The sequence below is a fragment of the Anabas testudineus genome, chromosome 17, assembly GCF_900324465.2.
Source record: "Anabas testudineus chromosome 17, fAnaTes1.2, whole genome shotgun sequence".
NCBI lineage: Eukaryota > Metazoa > Chordata > Actinopteri > Anabantiformes > Anabantidae > Anabas > Anabas testudineus.
In genome coordinates this window covers 12,137,308-12,159,145 of record NC_046626.1, presented here as the reverse complement: position 1 = coordinate 12,159,145, position 21,838 = coordinate 12,137,308, and the positions used below count along the sequence as shown (strand labels likewise).

Genomic DNA, 21,838 nt, shown 5'->3' with positions numbered 1-21,838 from the left:
ACTACTCAGTGTCACATACAAAATCTGAATCAGAATCTAATGACAGGTGAATTGTCTGGTCACAGATTTAAAAATGATTTAGCTCCCCAGTGTATCCAACTGCTTAACCAGGGGTTAGGCCCTCAAGTAGGCCTCAACGATCACTATTACATGTCGGTACTCCAGTTTTCTTTCCACAAGTCTGATGTGATATATGTTGGTGTTTGTATTAAGAGTAATATGTGTGGTGTTGGTTAATTAAATGTTTTGTTTAGTAATGTGCATTGGAATGTGAAACAAATTGCATAAGTAATTCTGACAATAAAATGAAATGAAATCAAACCATCAATCAAATCTGACCAAACCACCCCCACATAACCTCTATCGAGCACATTCACTGACACTGTGAGTGTTACAGTTCTCTTATAGCCATGAATATTTAATGTTGCAGTGAAACATTAAGGTTTCAAAGATCATCTCACTGTAATACCAAATGGAAAGCAGTGTTCACTGCCATCTCTGTGAGTTACACCTTACCCAGTGTCATGAGTGACGTTCTGAACACCAAAAAGTCCCAAAGTGATGTAAAGGTGTACTGACCCACCCCTGAGTACACTTCTACGTCGCCTTCAACAAGGTTAAACTTGATTTAAACCTTCTGTACAGTGTGTGTGGGATTCATCTGCAGTTTCCTTGAACTATAAAATGCTATGTAACATGTAACAAGAACTCACCTTGACAACCAAAGTAATTCTTTTTCTGCAGCAGGAAGTATCCGTCCTTACAGGTGTCGCACGAAAGTCCACATGCATTAGGCTTACAGTGACACTGACCAGTTTTCTAGATAAACACATAAAAAAAAAAAAGACAAAAGCAAATGTTACTTAATTGTAGCTGAGCCACACAGTCAAAACTTCCTGTCTGCATTAGTAGAACACTATTTGAGTTCAATCAGTCCACAGGTAGAGAGCATACACTCACCTGTTCACACTCTCCAACACCACTCAGGGTCCCTTTCAAGTCACACTGACACTCTGGTATGAGGATGAGAAATAGAAAGAGAGAGGGGAAAAGTTAGGACAAAATAAAGAGGGATCCACAGTGAATAGACTCTGATTACAGGATTGTGTCACTTTCATGGGTGAAGCGCAACAGCACAACACCCTCCAATCTTCAGGGATCTGTACATCAAAGGTACAGGGGAGGTTACTGCCATGGTTTGCTTTCAACCCAGTGAAAAAAGCTTCCCCTAAACGTCTGTCCACAGTCGACCAGAGGCATTCTTAGGATATTAAAAGCTTTTTCCCCCCCTGTTCTCGTGTCTGCCGGCAGCGTGGAAGTGATAACATTCTTTCAAGAGAGCACAACTGTAACATAAGACAGGTATCAGGACAAAGCCTGGAGCTGTTCCCTCACTGGCTGGATAATAAGTATTTCCAGTAGATTCTCTTTGGGTTATTTCTTTTTGGTGTGTAAAGACAGAACGACAGCTCCAGAAATATTAGATTTTTTTTTATGTGCCACGGTATACGGATTACTGCTCAGTCACAGGATGGATGTCAGGTTCACTTGCAGCTCCATGGTGAAAGCAGTCAACAAGAACACGCCTGTACTAATGTATTTATCCTCAGCTCCCCTCTGTGGGACAGGAAGATAGATCCGACCTTGTTGACATTTCCTTTGGATACGAAGGCCCCATATCAGTGCCTTGTCACATTGTTAATGGCGATTTAATACAGTGGTAAAAATGGACCAGTGAGAACAAATAGTCCTGGAGAAAAGAAAATCAACACTGGGGTATTTTTGGATATTCACACTTTAAATTAAGTAATTCACTTTTTCTAGTTTTCCTCCGAGCACTTACCTACACAGCCACCAGGATTGTCTGCAGCCAGATTCCAGTAGAGAGGTTTACATCTGTTGCACAGCGTTCCCTCTACATTTGCTAAGCAGTGGCAGCCCTGAAACAACAGATAAGGAATAAAATGATTGTTAAGCGACTGAAAGCCACGTTGTATAGATTATATTTGGTTATTATCAATCTGTTGCCATCGCCTGCATATCGTACCACACTAAACTTTTTTTCTCAATGACTGCAAATTGACCCCATTTTCCAAAATAAAAAGAACAATGTGGAGTTCCAGTGGTGCTGAATTAGCTGAGCATAACTTCATGTTATTGTTTTTTTTTCCTCTTCAAAATGAAAGGAAGTCCCTTTTCCTTTTTTTAATTACATTTAGGCTACACTTCAGAGAAGAAAAAAAAACACTTCCTTGCAAAATCTACTTGTTGTAGTTTTGGCAGCTGTGTTATCAGTTGCTGCCAGTTCCACACCCAGTGGGTCAGAGCTGGATTTAGACTGCAACAACTTCTGTTATCACGGCTAATGAAACAAGACGGAGATTGGGCTGTGATTGAAAACTAAAGATTATTGAGACTTGAATACCGTTTGAGGATCGGCAACCCCAGTTCCTGCTATATTACACTGACTCATGGATGCTGAAACAACAAAAAACACAGCCAAAAATGTTATATCAACACATTATATGAGTTTAAACAGAAAATATTATTGACCTCTGCCACAAAACACTGCTTTTTTATGAATCATGATTGCTGGTGTGGTTACCTGAGCACTGGGGGAAGCTGAGTCCAGAGGCACAGCGGTCACACTGCTGACCCACCACTCCAGGTAGACACAGGCACTGACCTGATAGTGGGTTGCATATGCTGCCATGTGAGCCTTCACGTGAACATTGGCAGGCTGGGAACAGGAAACAAGTTGAGAGAGAACTTCAAATGCAAGCCTTTGAGTTTTGTTAGCATTAGGGTTGGTTTAAGACTTATTTTCAGATATCCTTCTGAGATTTCAAGTTGTCTATCTTTGGGATAGAAGGAAGAAGTCCAACTCTGTGTGTGGTGTCATGCAGACTACATTAAATAAATCAATGTGGATGACAACGTAGTGTTTTACGGGATACTGTGGGAGAATGAACATATTTGGTCCATAGAGTCATGAGAACAGGTCACAGTAAGCTCAATGAAAATGGCAGCAACATTTTTCCACCAGCCCTCGATCGGCAGGGGTCACATGCAACTAGTTGGTTTATCTTTCTTAATCACACTGGTGGACGTAGAGGAGCAAACCCACCAGCACAGTCTGGGTATCCATAGTAGCCTGGTGCACAATGGTCACACTCCTGCCCCCGATAGTTTGGGAGGCAAATGCACTGTCCACTAGGACCGCAGACACTGTCGGCCACGCCAGCCCCATCACAGAGACATGCTGGAAGAGGTCATTGTGTATAGTTAGATACCACTAGTTCTTCACTAAATAATAAATTAGAGTTCATCTGTGAAAAACAGGTTAAAAATACTTTTTACAATTATTACAGACTTTAAATAGCAAAAAACTATTTGATGTGTACTTGCTGCAGAAATAGTATGAGCAGACTCATGCATACAAAAGGAGATTTGTGTAACAATAAAGCCCAAGCATGGTGAGCAAACCCTTTAAATTCTCTACACTCCATCTCCTTCAAAATAAAGGTTCCATAATAATTATTCTGACAAGTAACACTGATGAGGTTGTGTTTTGCAGTCTGTGAGGGGTGCTCGCTGGCATGGTGACTGTTTCTCACCCTGGCAGTTAGGGAAGGAGTAATATCCAGGTCGACAACGATCACAACGCTCCCCCTCCACATGCTCCCGGCACAGGCAGCGCCCTAAGTCATCACACATCTCGTGCACTGTTCCTCTGTAGTCACATATACACTCTGTGCACACACACACATCAGAAATGTTTGTTTTAGCCATAGCTATAGTAAAAACATTTTAATAATGAGTTTCCCAGCTTGAAAACCAGAAAAGGAAATTTTGCAAGAGGGACATAACTAATAATAGCCTGATTGGTTCTCACTCAACAGTCCCAACTGGATAACGCTGTCATGGGAGACCACTTGAACTTAAGTCACCACTGATGGATATCATAATTCAAGAGCATCAGACTACCCCGTTACACACATCACTGTAAAACATCTGCTGTCACAGAGCAGCACATTTCTCATTATATATTGTACTTCTTTACTACACTGCATATACCCGGATTTTAACCATCTCAGTTCTAATATACTGCCAGTGCTGTTAAGATCTACAAACATGACCTGGCCTCTGTGTACATTTAGCTTTTTCTTGACTGAACGCTGCCACATAATCTTAATGTTTAACCCAGTCAGACTCTGTGGTGCCTTAAATGGTTCTCTAAAGCCCTTTATTCAAGTGACAAGAAGCTCAATTACTCCATTGTAAAAGAGCTCTTTAAGGACATAATATCAACATATTCTTTACAGGAAAAGCAAATGAAAACAAATCATAAGAACAGTTAACATAGCATAACCGTGTAAACACTTCTATAGTGGCACAGCGTATTAGGTTTAAATGAATCACACTCACGCTGACAGCTGGGTGAGCCAAAGTAACCTGAAGGGCATGGTGTGGGCTCTATACAGAGAGAATGAGATGAGAATGAAATGTTACGCGATAGTTAATCATTTTAACAGCAATTTTACCAATTTGCTAAAACTTGGTATGAGATGGTGTAAAATTTAACTTACTCAAAATAGGACCTGCGGGAGATTTGGTGGTTGGCGGGTATATGGGATATGCTAATGGAAAAGCACAAAAATGGGAAACTGATCACTTTATTACAGTAATTACTGAATAATTAATAATGATTACAGTTCATTTAAACACACACACACAACAGACTACAGTGTAGTTGAAGGCAAAAAGTAATATTAAGTAAGTAATATTAGTAAGTAATATTTAAACATTTTGAAGTTTACACTTATTCATTTTCTTGTCGAGAGGCTGATAAGATGATTGATGCCACACTAATGTGCTGCCTGCAGCCAGTTCTCTTATCTTAGCGTGAAGGCTCAAGTAGGGGGAAACCAAGCCAGACTGGTAGTGTTCAGAAGATACTCTCTAATTATCATATTACAGAAATGTAAAGGTTTAAATTGAAGTGATGAAAACACAAGTTGTCCTTTTTCTGAGGGTATTGTTGAATGTTGGCTGGAGACTGTACAGCCAGCAGGTTTTCTGACAACTACTCCTAGTCATTGACCTTGCACAGTCAAAACACTGTAAAACTAAATTAGAAAAGACACGTGAATGTGGCTTCATAAAGTCCCCTGACTTTATGGTGTTGTGGACTTTACATAAAATGGATCAAATTGCCATCAAAGAAAACATGTTTTAGAAAAAAATCTGAAATTTCTGCATGAGAGTGGTATTCAAACTTAATATTTTGTAGAACCCCCTTGAAAATTAGCTTGTTTAAGTATCTACAGTCTTTGCACACCTGGTTTATCCTATTCTTCCTGGTAGATCCTCTAAAGCTTAGTCAGACTGAATGAGGAGAAACTGTAAACTGCCATCACTGCCACTCGAGGACAATCATAGACTCATCCCGAAGCCACATCAGTGTTGTCTTGGCTTCATGTTTCAGGTTATTGTTTGTACTAAAAAGGTGAACTGCTGCCCCAATCTCAGGTCTCATGCACTCCAGAGCAGGTTTTTAAATGCTGTGAAGCAAACTGCCTGCAAACTGTGATATGTCCCGAGAGGGGCTTCTGTCTGACCGAGTGCTGCTGAAATGACTGTTCTTCCTGCAGGTTCTCCTCTTCAAGTTGAAAATAAACATACAATTCAAGGTCAAATTTCTTAGCAGAAATTGCATAATTATTCAGAACACAATGACACAAAAATGGTGACTGGAAACCAAAGTCATTAATCCATGGACGGCTCTATTTAAAATCACACTAAAAAAAAGTAAACAATTTAGATCACAGCAATGATCACAATAATTCCCTTTTTGGGGGTTTTCTTGCTTTTGCTTAATCAATAAGTTCCGTTAAATTAGAGTCAATTTTAGGATAAATGCCCCCTGTTGTTTATTCAGACAGAAGTTAAGCATGTTCTGTTTCTCCTGACTCAGTATAGCTCCACATTCAGAGCTCCCAAGCACAGACACATACTTGTATCTAACAACAAGGTGTTCTGTCTTTTATTACAAAATCTGCTATAATTATCTCTTTAAAGCTTCAACAGGTTAATACTTGCCACACACACACAGCAATGATGGATTTTGTTCATCTGAATGATATCTCAATCATCATCACAGTAACACATTCATCTAGATATTAACTCATTCATTTATCAATCTGCAAAATCCGGCATTAACAAATTCAAACTTACGAATGCACTGAGGGTAGCTGTAGTATCCTTCAGCACAGCGGTGACAGTTCTGTCCAGCAAACTGTGGCTTGCAGATACATCTTCCAGATCCCATTTCACAGCCAGATGTTGTTCTTTCATCACACCTGCAGGCTGGTGGGTGTCACATGTTTGTGTGAAACATTAGTGTCAATATATATTTATGTACACATATTAACAGGGAAGTGTAGGCATGCATATGCGTGCACATCGACAAAGCACATATTTACCTAACATAAAATCCAATGCCAGTCAAAGGTGCAGCAAGCTTTTATCCATTCATCATATGATAATGTGAGATTTAAAGAACAAATAATGATTACTGAGCCTTTACTGAGTCTGTTTTTGCTAAAATGAACAACTTCCGCTACTAAGCTCACTTAATTGAGTTTGTGGATCCTAAGGTTTACTTTTCAAAGGGCTCAGGGCAACCAGTTTAAATCCACTACTTTCTAATGTCCAAACACAACTGGCAGCTATTTATACAGCAGGGAACAGCCATGGGCCATTAAAGTAATGTAAACAGGAGTAGAGCTCAGTTTAGCAATATTACAAGCTCTGGTGCCAGTAGATTGTGCAGTGGTGCCATTTGTCTGTCTCAACTTGTAAGTCGTACATACTCTAGATCAACTGCCTATATGGTCACGTGGTATTTGGTTCCCAAACTATCTGAGGCTGTCACCTGCAAATTTGACAAATGAAGGTTTAACCCAAAAGAAATAGAGCAAACTGAAAAAACAATGCACGTCATCTCGATTCCCATTTAGGTTTTCATATCTACATAGTGTTTAATGGTGTAGTAGATTGACATAGCACAACATCTATTCAACATCTCACACACACATTTACATTTGCAGTGCCATTGGACATTTTCATTTTAATATTTTATCTTTCATGGGAGACTTAGAAAGTCCACACCCTCCAAAAATAAAAGCAAAAAAACACACGAGCCAGAAATAGCTCTCAAGTTTAGGACATCAATAACATTATGTTATTAACATAGCAAACAAAAACAAATTCACACAGTATTAAACTAGATCATGGGGAAAAAACTGAGTGACTCACGTATGCATCCAGTGGGAGACTCTGGAGGTACTCCATAAGGTCTGTAGAAGCCTTCAATGCATCGCTCACAGTTCACTCCAGCAGTGTTGTGCTAAAAAAAGACAAATGTGTGAAGCATGACTCATGAAGAACTGAGCTGGACCGAACAGAAAGTAGTGGCAAAGAATCAGAATCTCTCGTTTATTGCTTATATTTGCTTATGAATGTCATCTACATTTGAAAAGATTTTGACAACATTTTGATATCAAGGGAGTTTTTCCTCTCCACTGTCACATGGTGCTTGCTCAAAGGGGAATTTTTGGTTTGTCACTCTATCACTCCGTAAATCTTTACCTTAATATGTGAAGTATTTGATATGACGATGTTTTGGCCTCATATACCAGTTTAATTGATGCAGTATGTATTGTTCATACATCGCGCCTCAAGATGAAAACAGGCAATATGAAATCTTTCAACCACACACAGGAATCAGTTTAGACTTGATATAAATTTCATACCTGGCAGTCGATGCACACGCCTCCTCCATCATACCTGCCGAAGGTGTCCAAACTTGCTCCCCTTTTTTCCACCTCAGGGTCATAAAAACAGTCGAATGCATGGGAGAAACACTGGCAGGCTGAGGAGGAAACCCCCGAGACAGCAACAGAGACACACAAGCACACAGAATTATTCTATATGCCTAGGCAAATTATCTCCGACTCCGCTGCCTGTATTTAAGAACCTTAAGCTACTCATTCATCCAGGAGCAGTTGTAAGTGTAGTGGTTAAGTACTAAGAGAAACTATAAAATCCAAATTAAACAAGACAGCACATCCTCTTCCTGTATGCCACCCCAGCGTCTCATTAATGTTTATGAATGGTTGGGGCGCATTTCTACTGCATGAGCGCTGATTGGATTACAAGTCCTGTTCATCTTTCTCCCTGCTTTTGAGACAGCTAAAAGGTCATATTTTAGGAAGAGGGAACTTGTCAACACTCCAAAGAAATTAGATTCCAGCTGTTGCAGGCATTGCTGGCTGACTGGATGGCTCCCTGATAAGCAAGCATGGGGAACTGTTTGGTGGACTGGCACGGGCCTGGCTGGCCAGCTGACTATCTGGCTAAGCAGATGAAAAGCAGTTATCCTGGAGCTAGTTGTGCACTGAGCTCTTCATCACACATACCATGAGGGGAATGTCATCTCATCTCTTCACGAGGCCCTTCACAATACCATATCAGGGCATCCACAACGGGGCTTAAATCTCAGAGCCAAGAGGACACTTCAGTCCACTCACTGACAGGGGTTGGAATTCAGGGAGCCAGCAGCATGTTAGGTAGCAAAGTGTTGTTTACACATACAAATGAAGCACTGTTACATGCAGACTTACGCTGACACTCATTGGGGCTGTCAACAGTTGCGGCGCGCCATGGTTTGTGGTTAAAGCCTGGACAGCAGCGGTCACATGACTCGCCACAGGTGTTGTGCTGGCACTCGCACTGGAGCCTAAAGACAGGAAATAAGACACCTGGATTTAGTGATGCTCCGATTCTCATATGTATTTCACACTGGCACCTGAAACCTAGTAGTGGGAGTTATTTGGCCCTCAATCAAGTCTTCCGAGAAATATAGACAGGTGACAAATGGAACGAAAACCTCAAATAAATTAATAGAGAAACATAATCAATGCAAATGTTTCCACATTGGTGCATGTGGAAACATCTGCGTTGGTACAATTTGGGCAGTTAGCATCCAAAAAGGTTTTGTGGTACGTCTAAAAATGCTGAGCAGGCTCAGTCAATACAGTTGATTTTGGATCAAGGTGGAAAAAAGGGAAACATAATCTAAACGACTTTCATACAGTGCTCATATTTGGAGCAGGGAAGAATCTAAGTTAATACAGAGTTGCAGAGTGATCATTATTTTTCCATGATCAAACAACTCTGTGCTGATGTGAGTGGTCTTAATGTGTATGAAAATGGCACCAATCCTATGCTATGGCCTTCACAGTCACCACAGTGGTCCATCCCTGCAGTAGACTTCTAGACACTCGTACAATCAATGCCAGTAATTTGTCACCCTTCTATATCTGACTCTCCAGCTGCTGGATAGAGTTTGGTCTGTTTACCATCTGGTGCTGGGTAAGTAGTGTATGAGAGCTTTGTTTTCACTGAAAACTGTATCATGCAGCAGCTGGAATCAACTCTGATGAGGCCGAACCAAAACACTAAAGCTAGTTGCTGTGAAACCCAAACAATACGCTAAGAAGAAGTTATAATTCTTTGTGGCTTCAAGGTGAATTGAGACATATTTATTTCAATAATCATCCTCAAGTTATTCAAACTTTCAAGCACAATGAAACCTTTTCAAATGTTATGTTTAGCTGCTCAACATACATTCATTCATTCATACATTCCTCTTAGCAACCTCTTTACAACATCATAGCAAATAATCAAAATAGCTTCCTTTCACAATGATGATGTCAATGTGCAAACATGAGGTCATTGTAATTACTCAAACAAAATACAAATCTGCTAAGATCTCTGTGGTTTTTGTACCATCTCACTACACTGTTGTACACAATGGATCCCTTTGTACGGAGAGACTTCAGCTTTGTTAATGAATAAGCAAATGAAACTGATTTAGTGGCTGAAGTTGTACTTCAATGCTAAGTTTGGAAATGCTCATACAAAATCGGCTCTGGAAGATTAATGAGTGATGAAAACTTGTTCAGTTGTTATTGAGAATAACATCCGTACAGTAGCTCCAAAAAGAATGGCATTTCTTACCTATTTGGGTTTACTTGGCTACGCACCCCACCGCACACCTGTGCATGCCCATGACAAACGCAGCGTCCACCAATGCTGATGTCCTTGATGCTATAAAAATACTGCCAACAAATAACAAAATTGTTATCCTCACCATCAAAGTAAAAACTGTGTTATCAGCTACTTGGCCACATCACCCACACCAGAACAAATGTCTGGCTTTGCTTGGCAACAGAGGTGAATCACACATAACTTTAACCATGACCTATCAGTTAGGGCTAGTTTTATGAGATGAATCAGTGCATAATAAAAAAAGATTAAAGCAGCTGACATCTAGATTTATTATCAGTAGGCCAAATAAAAAAGAATGAATCAGTTGCTTTTGACACGAAACACTTCTGACATGATGTCTTCAAGAAATGTACTTGCAAATGTAATTCACAGTTTCACTAAAGCGATGCTCCAGGAACCACTACTTGAAAATAAAAAAAAAAGAAACAAGCTTTAGCCTCCTCACTGACACTACAGGTTTTTATTAACATATGCTCTCCCGCTTTAAGGAGAAGTGCCATATTCTGCACCTGCAGTCTGCGAGAGCCGTCCAAACCAGGCTCGACAAGCTCTGCCAAATGAATTACCACGATGAGTGGACAGACAGATCTGGCACTGGGCCTCGAAGAGGATGAATGTGTGAGCAGGAGAGAGCAGGTCAATGTGTTTGTGTCAGCAAAAAGGAAGCTGGAGGGTAGGTGGCGTGGGCAGTAAATTTTGATCCCCCAAATGGGGAAACAAGAGCTGCCAGCTTGACACCTTCGTGTGAGTTTGTACAGTGTGCGCCTCACCCTGCGTGTGACAGTGGGGTCTCTCTGTGCCTTGGAGATGAGGTGCCCCAGCAGGGTGTTTGTGCGGAGGAAGCGTAGGCGGATGTTGGTGGCCTTTGTGAAATCTCGCAGCACCGGTGAGTAGGTGAAGTTTTTGGAGCCTGGCCGCCCGTTGACCAGAGACACCACAATCTGAACATGACACATTTCTGTCACAGGTTGTTTTGGGTATCTCGTCTGGTTTGGAATATACGCTACTTAATGCGATATTTTACCTCTCCATTGTCCAAAGGCACGATCCGTGAGTACTCTGTGGTGCAGACCTGCTCGTCATCATGTAATATACGAGCATTGGGGTGCTTTCCAAACCTTTCAATGCATTCACGCTTTGAATCTGCCAATAAAATAAACAAAACATTTTATAAGTCTCGCTCCTTTTTTTCCATTTCTTTGTAATTTTAAAGTAATAACAACCATATTATCAAATGTTCTTAATTGTTGTCAGTTGTATTCAAGTGCTTACTTAAAGTTGCCAGAGAAAAATCAAACAAGTGAATAAGTGGGATTTTTTACAATGGAAACTGTTTTGCTTTTTTTTTTTTTTTTTTTTTGGAGACTGGACAATATTGATGTCAAATATTGCCTTAAGCAATGCATTAGAGCTAAGTGGATGACATGTGAGAGTTGCTGGTAAAGGGCAGTTTCAGGAAAAGAGCCTGAATGTTAACAAAGAAAAACTAGATAGTAAATTTGATGAGTCACAGCTATATCTCTTAACAATCTGTGTGCAGTGGTGCCTCCCAGATATTACACATACTAACTCAGATATAACACACAACTGGGCAAATCTAGAGCATGTCTTCAGGTATTTAGCTCAGATCGTTTTGAAATAGAATGACATTAAAATGTCTGGCAATTCACATTTATTGCATTTCACCACTTGTTACTTTCTCCTGTCTACTGCAAAATTTATCAGTAACATTAACATTTTATTTTACCATTTCATGTGGAATAAACACTCACACCTCCCTTTAAAACAGTCTACACACAGTCACACATTATAATACATCTTCGCAATGAGCCTTTTTCACAGCAGAAACCGTAAGTTTTCATGGCAGGAAAGGAAAATGTGTAATTAATAATAATAACAATGGCCGCATTCCATTTAGCCGTGACATGCAGAACTCCTGGCACACAGTAGCTGAGCCTGTGTTAACAAACATCTGCACAGTCGGTCAAAGTGTCTACCTCGAATAAGCCCTACTGCAATTGTGGGTAACAATATCAATAAAGACAGTTTAATTAACTATTGCAACTTAAATAATACTAATTAGCATTCCTTATTCATTAGATTTCCTTACAAATCATTGGCATTGAGAGGTTATATGTGTAAACAACAACAACAACAACTCCAGTGTTTAATTTACTTATACTTATACATACCTATTCCACATTTGATTCAGTATGTGTGTTTTGTTTTTCTAGCATTGCAAGTTACCACATGGGAGCTTACGTGCAAAATACTGCCACGGGCTGAAGGTTCTCCCGTTGTCCACAGAGCGCTCCAACACCCATAGGTCAGGACGAGGTGAATTAGCAAACTTGATGAGAACATACGCCACATGGAAGAGCTGGAAGGCAGAACACAAAGAGCAGGCTAAACAAAAGGCAATCACTACGCTGAATGGAGTTTGGCAAAATGCTGAAGTTTCCTGTGCTTTTCTTGCTCCTCAAATGAGGCCTATTCTTGGCCGGCAGTGCTGACAATACTCTTATTTCCTTTTTTTGTGAAAGCTTGGACACAGCTTCAGCTTGGCTGTATGAACATCACAGAACTCTTTAATGGGGATTTAGCAAATGCACAAATTCAAGGTCAAGACTTCCTGTTTTGTGCTTTTTTTTTTTTATTCCTGGGACTCAACTTCAGCCGTGAAATAAAAGTGCAAACATTTCACCAACATTAGCAATAAAAGTGGCGCAGGTGCAGCCTAGTTAATGAAAAGACATCAGTTAAGCCCACATCTGTGCTCTGAACTCTATCTCCACCTTTCATCTGAATATAGAATACAGTACAGGCCATACAAGGGCAGAAAATGATGCCAAACAATGTTTCTGCCAACACTGGGCTTTCTGTCAGGCTCGTGGTGCTCGGAGCAGTATGTTTTCTTTGTATTTCATCAACATCCTCATCAAGCCCCAAAAGTGGGTGACTTCAGCTTGATTGAATATTGTACAATGAAAAGGTAATTAGTGATAGTCAAAGCTCTCTTTGTTATGGCCTGCCGTGGATTTGACATGGCTTGGAATTTAAACCCTGTGATACAAACCTGCATGTGACACCTGCAGTGTCAACAAAAGGCCTCATCTACACCTGACCACCCCGCCCCCATCTTGTTTTTGTGAGACTGAAACATTAGTTTCCTCTCCGTGTAATTTCAGTGCATGTTCTTTTACATGTTTTAAAAACAGAGTACTGTGGGAATATTTGCTAAACTTGCAGTACCTGCTCACCTAAAGTCTTGAAAGGAACATGCACATAAGATATTTTTAAAAAGACATTTCTATAGTGTTCTCTTAGAGAACGATGAGGGCAGGCCCGCACATGTCCAGCATCCCTCAGCACCTTGATGAAAACCCCAAAAGGCATTTAAAACATTCAGGTTTCCATCTCTCCTTGCATGAGGCAGGGAGCTATGCTAACATATCAAGGAAAAGTAACGCACGGTAAAGCCTCTTCTGCGGAGCCATGGACTGTGTCAAGAAGGATCCACAATTATCTAGATGGGATCTTCCCCACAACCCCTGAGAAGTAAAGGCCTGCAGTTCAAGTAGCTCTTGGGTTGATGGATTGTGAGAGAGTTCAGAGGTCAGTGAGGGATGGCCTTGTTCTCTAAAAACCGTCAGCAAAGCATAATAACAAAACTTTGGCTTGCAAATCAGGATTATTCTTTGAATAGAACATCATTTAATCACTGTTTCCATTGAGCAAAAGTCAGTCTGTTAAGTAAATACAACAGTTTAAAACCCCTCCTTCTGATCTCAGCTTTAATGGGGTGTGTCTTGAAATCAATCAGAGAACACTTCCACCCACATGAAACAGGATACGAAAAAAGGTACACATAAACAAAACTTGGGCTGACACTGTACTAAAAACAGAATCAGGCTTTTTGCAGTGGCACTGCCCCCTATCAATACATTGGTCCTGCTGGGGACCAGGAGGAGGTTTAGTTCACACAGACTGCGATGACGTTAAGGGTGGGAGGCAGGAGGGTGAGATGGGGGAAGGGTAAAAAGGGTCGGGGTGGCTAGAGACGTGCTGGCTGGCATGTGGACGCATCAAAGATTCCAAACATAGCGCCACATTCCCCTTCCCTCCTAATGTCCCCAAAGCCGAGCCTGCCACTGCTTTCAGGAACTTGTCACTGACAGCGACGCACAGCAGTGAAAATCTTGCGCACCACTTGTCATGGATACAGAAAAAGATGGCAACTACAAGAGATGCTCCTTCTCGGTGGCTTTTATTATCCCCCCCAAAAAACCTTTGTCTAATTCTGTTACAGCCAGACACCAAAATGATATATAGCTCAAGTAAAACACCCATATTGTTCAGTGTTTCAATCACTACAGTGCTTCTTTCTGCTATTCAATATAAAAATAAAAATATACCAAAAGACTGATCATGCCGCCTGATGCCACTGTTTTATCTAGTCCTGACTTGATGCCAGTAACAGAGTGAATCATCTGGAAACAAACCCAGTCAGAAAAAGACAGGACAATCTTGGCCCAATACAAGGCCTCTCCTGGCATGGCTTTGCTTAATTTTAGGACTGTCTCCTCTCCAACTATGCCGTGCCAGTCTAAACACACACTCTTGAAATATGGCCAGCTCCTACGTATTGTTTGGAGGAAGCATGAACTATCGTGATGGCATGCTAAGCACAGCAGCAGTGGACCCCGACGGCGTAGAAAGACATTAAACAGATTGACGAGCTTGTGGCAAAAGCACTTGGAATAACACTTGAGCAGAGCCATCTCCTCCCAGCCTTTAGACAGGAGTGTCATACCAGGAGGTTTAGTGTAGGAGGCTGTGGGTGGGTGTCAAAAAGGTCAGGGGTTGAGCTGCGACAGGTCTAGACTGTTTGACACCTACCCTCTTCGCCTTCTACCCCCTTCTCAGATTCCCAACCTTGACCCCTTATAATATTCTCACATACACAAGGTATGAAGTATCCAGATTTCCTCCAGCCTTCTAATTAGCACAGCAAGGCAACAGAGCCAAACATGTCCCTCATGACCAAGCACCCTTTTAACAACAGTATATTAACATTTTTCTCCTTCTCTATACACGTGTTGCAACGTGTACACCTACCTCGACACAATCACTGCATTGCTAAATTCAATGACCATCAACAATTTATGCTTAATGTGTTTCTGTGTACATACTTCTAAATCTAGATCATTGACCCTTGACAGTTAATTCCTAGTTAGTGTGTGTGACTGCTCAGGGATGATAAATGTGCACCCTTCAGTAGCACTGCTGCCTCGACACAGGCGTGCTGCCCTCGCTTCACACATGCTTGCATTTCATGTAACGGAGCCATTGAACATTTTTCACACTCACAAAAAAAAAAAAGAAAAGTAGACCTCGAAAAAAGCCTGAATGCGTGACCGTTTGCCAGTTTCTCTCATTGCTGTACCTGCCACGTGGATCTCCTTCATTATAATCTCTTTATGCTGATCTAAGGAAGTGTACTGTAAAATGAATTGGTTTTGAATTTCACAATTTTTCATTTCAATATTATAACATTGCCTCAGTTCTGTATGCTACCACGTGGAGATGAAACTTGTAAACACAGGACATAACTGATGTAATACTGTCTCTAATCTTAATCAAGTTGATCAAGGATGAAAACTATCAATCTAACATCAATAAGAACATTTCCAGCTTGTGCAGTCAAGTAGCAGATATTGAATATCCTAATCCCAAATTCCAGCCAAAGGTTACTGCAGAGCCAAATGTACACATAGAAGCCATCTGAGCGAGCTGTTGAGTGTCTGATGTGAGAATAGAAGAATGCACGTCAAAGGAGCAGAGGTATCTCCTTCTGTTGGAGTGAATCAACCTTGCTAGACAGAGCACAATGCTCAGCCCGGTGGGGTGGAACAGTTGCCCTCCAGTTTGAAACAATGTAATGTACAACTGTTTGTCTGTTTGCAACAGGTGGGCGGTAAAAGGGGAGAGCGACAGTCTGGTGTACTTTTCTGTCTCCATGACAGAATTAGTAATATAGTAACAAAGAATTGTTGCAGCAGAAAACATACAGTATGTGCATGTTCAATAGAGGTTTCCTACTCCTACTGTTCTTATTGTAAAAGTCTAATGTGCAGGAGGGGCTTTCTGTGTGATTTTCCACATTATAACCTACTGATAATTTGTCAACAATAAATAATTTAAAAGTTGGGTGAAGAGTTGAAACTAATAAAATGCATTATTTTTTTGATTAGTACATTTACATTAGGTAAAATTAATTACACATGTAGACATTTTTTAATAAACAACATTTCTGGGCTCACTCTCGAATTTTTTTTGCAAATGACTGCAAGACAAAGAAACTCGGTGATCTTGAACTTTGAGTACAAACGACAATACTCAATCAATAATAATCTAGAATAACTGAGTGCAATATGAATTGTTTATCAGTTTATCTGAGTGAATATTTGGATCAATAGTTGCTGTGAATTGACTTAACTCCATTATATGCAACCTGTTGCTGTTTTGGACTCTGGCTGATGGATATTCTACTATTTATGAAACAGCCCTCTCAAATGGGTCTAGGAAAACTCTTGCTCTCCAACTTGTCCCATTGCATCAATGCCTACGTCAGTAAACCTCTGACCACCGATTAGCATTCAATGTTTGAACTGATGACAATGGCCTTGAAAAGGTGAGCAGATCCTACAGTAACCCCACAAACGTTTCCACAATGGAGCTCCATATTTAGGAGGAACTGCAGTCCGACAGTCACCTGTGATGCACTCACCGAGCCAGACAGTTGCTGCTAACTAGCACAAGGTGGCTGCTAGTGGAGTAGTAAATATCTGCCTGGCTGGCCTGGTGCCTCAGGCAGCTCAGCTAAAGACAGGCACTTACATCACCTCTATGGTCAACATAGCCTGTCTCACAGTTAGTCTCGTCTCTAGGGTCAAATTGTGCCAGCAGCACCGTATGAGCAAATCTATGTTACCAAGCATATGCATCAACAATGATGCAGTGCAGCCATGCACAGTGAATTTGTACCCACAAGATCATCCGTGCATGCATGCAAGCATCATGCTTGGCTGTATCTGAATGTCTATTCAGTAATGGGGTTGATGTCAGGGGAAAGTGGAATGCCATGTGTGTTTGTGTGCGTGTTTTCTGTCTAAGTACTTTCTCACCACCAAATTACACCACCTCTCCATTTATGCACTGAAAAGAGAAAGCCAGGTCACTTTCAGCAAGGTTCGAAAAAGAGCCAAACCTTTGTGAGAGTCTGAGAGCGCAGAATAGATGTCACACAATACAGCCTAGGAGGACTCAACACAAAAGGGGGCGACGGCTGCAAATAAAACATTTAAACCAACTTTGGTGGGTGGTGGACCCCTGAGAGAGGGGGATTAGGTTCCAGGGGAATGTCTCTAAAATTGGGTTCTTGGAAGCTTTGTCTCTTGATGATTGCAAAACTGTGAGCAGAGCCAAAGCCACTGCACTAACCTGAACCAGATCAGTTCTCTCCTCCAACTATAGCATTTAAAGTCCAGGGTTTTGCACTTACTGACATTCAATATGAAGTGGAAACCATATACCATAACTGTAAACCATACTCTATACCCAAGCCAACTGTATATCATAGCCTTTTAGGCAAATAAACCTATAAATCATAGATAAACAACAAGATGTTCTGCAATCAGAAGTCAATCAGAGTCAATTTAAAGCCACAAAACCGTTGCACAAAGCCCCATCGTTGAAACAGTTAACACCTGTCACCCACAGAAATAATTTACAGGTTTAGCAATCACATAAAAATGCCAGCTCAGTCCCTTGAACACCGGGAAAGTAATGAACTAAAAGTTAATTTAATTGAATAACGCATGATGTTCTTTCAGTGCCTGACACCCAACAATCAGAAACAGCTCAGTCTCATCAGATGGGAGACAGCAGTAAGCCCTGGTATGTATGTCTCACATGGTCTACTCTGAGCTCACTCAGGCAGATAAGCACATGTGGTCAGGGCTCCTAAAATACATTCCCCAGAAAAAAGGAGTGACTGCCAGTCTTGATACATGGTGTAAATGTTTACCAGAACAATAGCTTGCCTACTGCGCACTGTAAATAGTTTAACAAGCATAGAAGCTGCCGGTAAAGTAGCCAGTATTTTTGTGGAGACAGATGTGGCGTAAATTTAAAATGGGATGGACAAGAAATGGTTGAGTGGTTCCTGACATATGAATGCATTTGGCTAAACAAAAGCGCCAAGAGATAAACTTAGACAATACAAAAGCTATAATAGGGAAAATCAATTAGGTTGGCTCCTGTAAATATCTACTTACAGTCAAATTTTGGGCCAATTACTCCAGAAGTAAAACATTGTTTAAGCCAAACTCCATCATTATCTGTCATAAGGGATCCAACTGGAGACCAAAGCGAGGTCATATCCTGATTGAAGGTAGGATTTGTCATGGGTCATGGGTCAAAGCCAAAAAGGCAGAAAAACAGGATGCACTTACTCTGCTTTCATTGGCTTCTGTGGGACATGAGTTTATCCAGAAAAGATTAAAAAAGTTTAGAAACTGATGATATTCTGGGAAGCACTGAGCTTTTAGACTGGTCATTGAAAGGAGCATCAAGATTTGAAGTCACTGTAGGTCACTTGAATGAGAACAAGACCAGGAGTCTGAAGCCATATAGGTGACTGTAGGTGAATGAAATTAGGCGCAGCAGGGATTTAAGTCAGATTTTAAGATAAACAATCCAAATATACTGACATTTACCATGTTTACTATATGTTTACCATGTTATCATCTTAGTTAACATATGATATGCTTATTAGCTTGCAGCACAAAAGAGTGGCCAATGGAACTGTTGCTATTTATTTCTTTATTTTACATAAACCAAAGAGAAAATTAAACCTCTGACCTGAAGTCAGACCTGCAGCTGGATAGTGTAGTGGAAAGATCAACGCCATCCATGTGGAAGACTGTGGCCTAACTCCAGTCGGGGTCCTTGTGCAAGACCTCCCTATGCCTACCCTTCCTGCCTTTGACATGAACCTTGAAAGTCACTTTGGATATAAAAATAAAAGCATAAAAAATAAATGACATGAATCATTATGACTGCTGTCTAAAACTCAATCATGTCAATCTCACTGTGACAAGGAAAAGTGAAGCGATCACCAGAGTCAGGAGGGTTTATTGTCTCTATCCAAAGTTTTTATTGTAATTCTTTCAAATATTGTTGAGATATTTCAGTCTGCACCATAGTGGATTAATAGCAACCATAGAACCAGGGCGTTTGCATGCTGGTGTAATTTGTCAGACAAACTACTGAGCTCACTTTTTGATCAGATTAGTCTGGCTTTAAACTTGGCACCTTGCTTCAAACAATCTTCTGTGGTACAGAAAAAGCGGAAACAGCCCTGTCGGAAAAGATGCCCTCTCTTTGAACTTTATCGTTTTAATGTAAACATCAACTGCGCCGCTATCTAATAAATCTACAGAGAGCTGTGGAGACAACATTGGAAGCGGCCACCTGTGTTGGTCTTAAAAGAAACCGCAGAAGCCATTCAGCAGAGTCTGGCCCACATTTCATTGAACACATCATTTATCCTGTGGGTTTCAAAAAAAAAATTCAAAGCTTCACATGGAACAGCCAAACATCTTGACAGCTCTGTCTTGGATTTGCGTTTGTAGGGTGGAGGAGAGCAATAATTCACCTCAGCAGACACATAAATCACTTATTTTAACTCATGAAGACAACCCCACCTTTACCCCTAAATCCTGATCTATGTAGAACGGTTTTTAAGAGCTATGTCACATCATATTGTGTCAGTCATGTTTGTGTTTTCCATTTATAGAGCAGTGCTTGCTAAATCTATTGTTTTTTGGCAGTGACTAAGAATGTTGACTTTGCTTTTTTAATACACAAGAAATGAAGAAACGGAGCCAAGTGATAAAGTTCTCATAAGTAAATCATAAATCTGAACACCACATACCATGTTTTTTTCTTTTCAGTCTCATTTTTTCCACCAGAATAATAATAAACTTTAATTTTACAGCACTTTTCAAAGCAGGGATACAAAGTGTTGCACAGTAAAAAAGAACAGGTTAGAAGATTTGAGTGCTGAAACAATGTGTGGCTTAAAATGTACCAGTGGCAGGTGAGAACCATTTACAGTCTGAGTGGTTGCATCAGATGCCATTTAAAGAAAAATGTGTGTGACAGGTGTGGGTGTGTGTATGTGTGTGTGTTTGGTTGAGGTGACAGTGTTGCACTGAGGGAGAGCAGTGTGTTGTGTGGTTGGTAGTCAAAGCCACGCTCTTTTTAGCACACCATAATGCAATAATGCTGCTTTGCCCGCTCCCAAATAAACTGAGCATTACCACGTATTACAGTCAGACATCCTTGAAAGCCCTGCATGTGTCCATCCTCTTTGTAAACGTGGACTATATTTAGCCATGTACGATCTTTGCTCAGCTCAGTCTGTCTAAAAACAGAGATTGAAAAGCTAACACCCATTGTCTGACACAGTGCCCACTGGGAGCCACAGATATGACACGTGTAGCAAGGAGCTCTCTTGTTGATCTCTTTTTGAACTCTGCTCCAAAATTAGTCAAAACCGTCTTTACCCTGCATTTCTCAAATCTGATTTTACATCCTTCAGCTCCCTATTCCTAAAGCACAAGTCCTCTCTTTCCTCACAGTGGATAATTGAGCCAAACTCCTGCCAGAGACACGGGTCAATATGGCAGCATATTCACCAGCCAAGGGGCAAGAATCTGATTCCTGGCAAGCATCCAGCTGCAGCACATTATTCACATTGGTCACTGCAGAATGGGGACAGAATATTTTGTGAATGAAAAATCATCACTCAAACCAGTTTCTTCTTGACACAAAAGATATGACGTCCAAATACTGCAGTTTCCAATTTCATGCAAGTGACTCCTCACATAAAGGAAAACAACTCATCTCACAACAGCAGAACAGTGGCAAACACAGAAAACGCATTCCTTCGTTTGCCTCTGCTACATCCAGGTATGTATTTTACTGTCACCACAGAGCAATCATTATCAACTCAGCAGGTAGCAGCAAGTAAACAGCTGTTCATAGCAGAATGAGGTATGATAATCTCACCTGTCCAAGGTCCAAGGTAACGTTCACCTCATTGTAGACCAGTCCCCTGGACAGAGGAGGGCTCTGCCACCACCGTTCAGTCCCGTCGATGGCGTTGGTCACAGGATGGGCTTTGTTTGGGTCAATGGAGTTACAATAATCACAGAACTGACCCTAAATAAAGTCAGATTGTTGGCATTCAGAAACATACACACCCAAAATATTGCAGCACAATACAATCATATTTCATAATGGTAGAAGGAGCTGGGAAATAACACACCTACTGCAAACATATGAAAAATACTGCAACAACTAATGTGTGCAAAAAGAAAATGTTGGCTTTTTAGATAGAAAAAAAGGCTTTTGCATGTGATTGTCAAATTGTTCTTACAGTAAGGTAGGGCCCTGCAGAAGGACTCCTGAGGGAACCACTGGAGAATGGGTATTTCCGTGAGAAAACCACTCACCTACAATACACTGGTGTAAAACTGTTTCTGGCTGTTGTATAACTTGGTAATCAAGTGCAGAACTATCATACTATCATAGTTCATTTTACAGATTTGTAATAAAACTACTTTCTGGC

General features: G+C 40.8%; 1 protein-coding gene across 2 annotated transcripts in view; it reads right to left on the bottom strand.

Annotated features, from left to right (window-relative positions):
• The window catches only part of LOC113172533 (laminin subunit alpha-3), a 47,246-nt gene that overhangs the window by 24,819 nt on the left and 589 nt on the right, over positions 1 to 21,838 (bottom strand). For both annotated transcript variants that reach the window (XM_026375538.1, XM_026375539.2), the window contains exons 2-19: positions 21,277 to 21,429; positions 12,400 to 12,517; positions 11,162 to 11,280; positions 10,908 to 11,078; positions 10,087 to 10,187; positions 8,688 to 8,803; positions 7,818 to 7,936; positions 7,321 to 7,411; positions 6,238 to 6,369; positions 4,590 to 4,640; positions 4,429 to 4,476; positions 3,618 to 3,752; positions 3,128 to 3,262; positions 2,606 to 2,740; positions 2,426 to 2,478; positions 1,844 to 1,940; positions 961 to 1,013; positions 714 to 819 (exon numbers count right to left, since the gene is read on the bottom strand). In XM_026375538.1, coding sequence (XP_026231323.1) covers positions 714 to 819; positions 961 to 1,013; positions 1,844 to 1,940; positions 2,426 to 2,478; positions 2,606 to 2,740; positions 3,128 to 3,262; positions 3,618 to 3,752; positions 4,429 to 4,476; positions 4,590 to 4,640; positions 6,238 to 6,369; positions 7,321 to 7,411; positions 7,818 to 7,936; positions 8,688 to 8,803; positions 10,087 to 10,187; positions 10,908 to 11,078; positions 11,162 to 11,280; positions 12,400 to 12,517; positions 21,277 to 21,429 — 1,933 coding nt within the window. The remainder of the gene's footprint in view (positions 1 to 713; positions 820 to 960; positions 1,014 to 1,843; positions 1,941 to 2,425; positions 2,479 to 2,605; positions 2,741 to 3,127; positions 3,263 to 3,617; positions 3,753 to 4,428; positions 4,477 to 4,589; positions 4,641 to 6,237; positions 6,370 to 7,320; positions 7,412 to 7,817; positions 7,937 to 8,687; positions 8,804 to 10,086; positions 10,188 to 10,907; positions 11,079 to 11,161; positions 11,281 to 12,399; positions 12,518 to 21,276; positions 21,430 to 21,838) is intronic.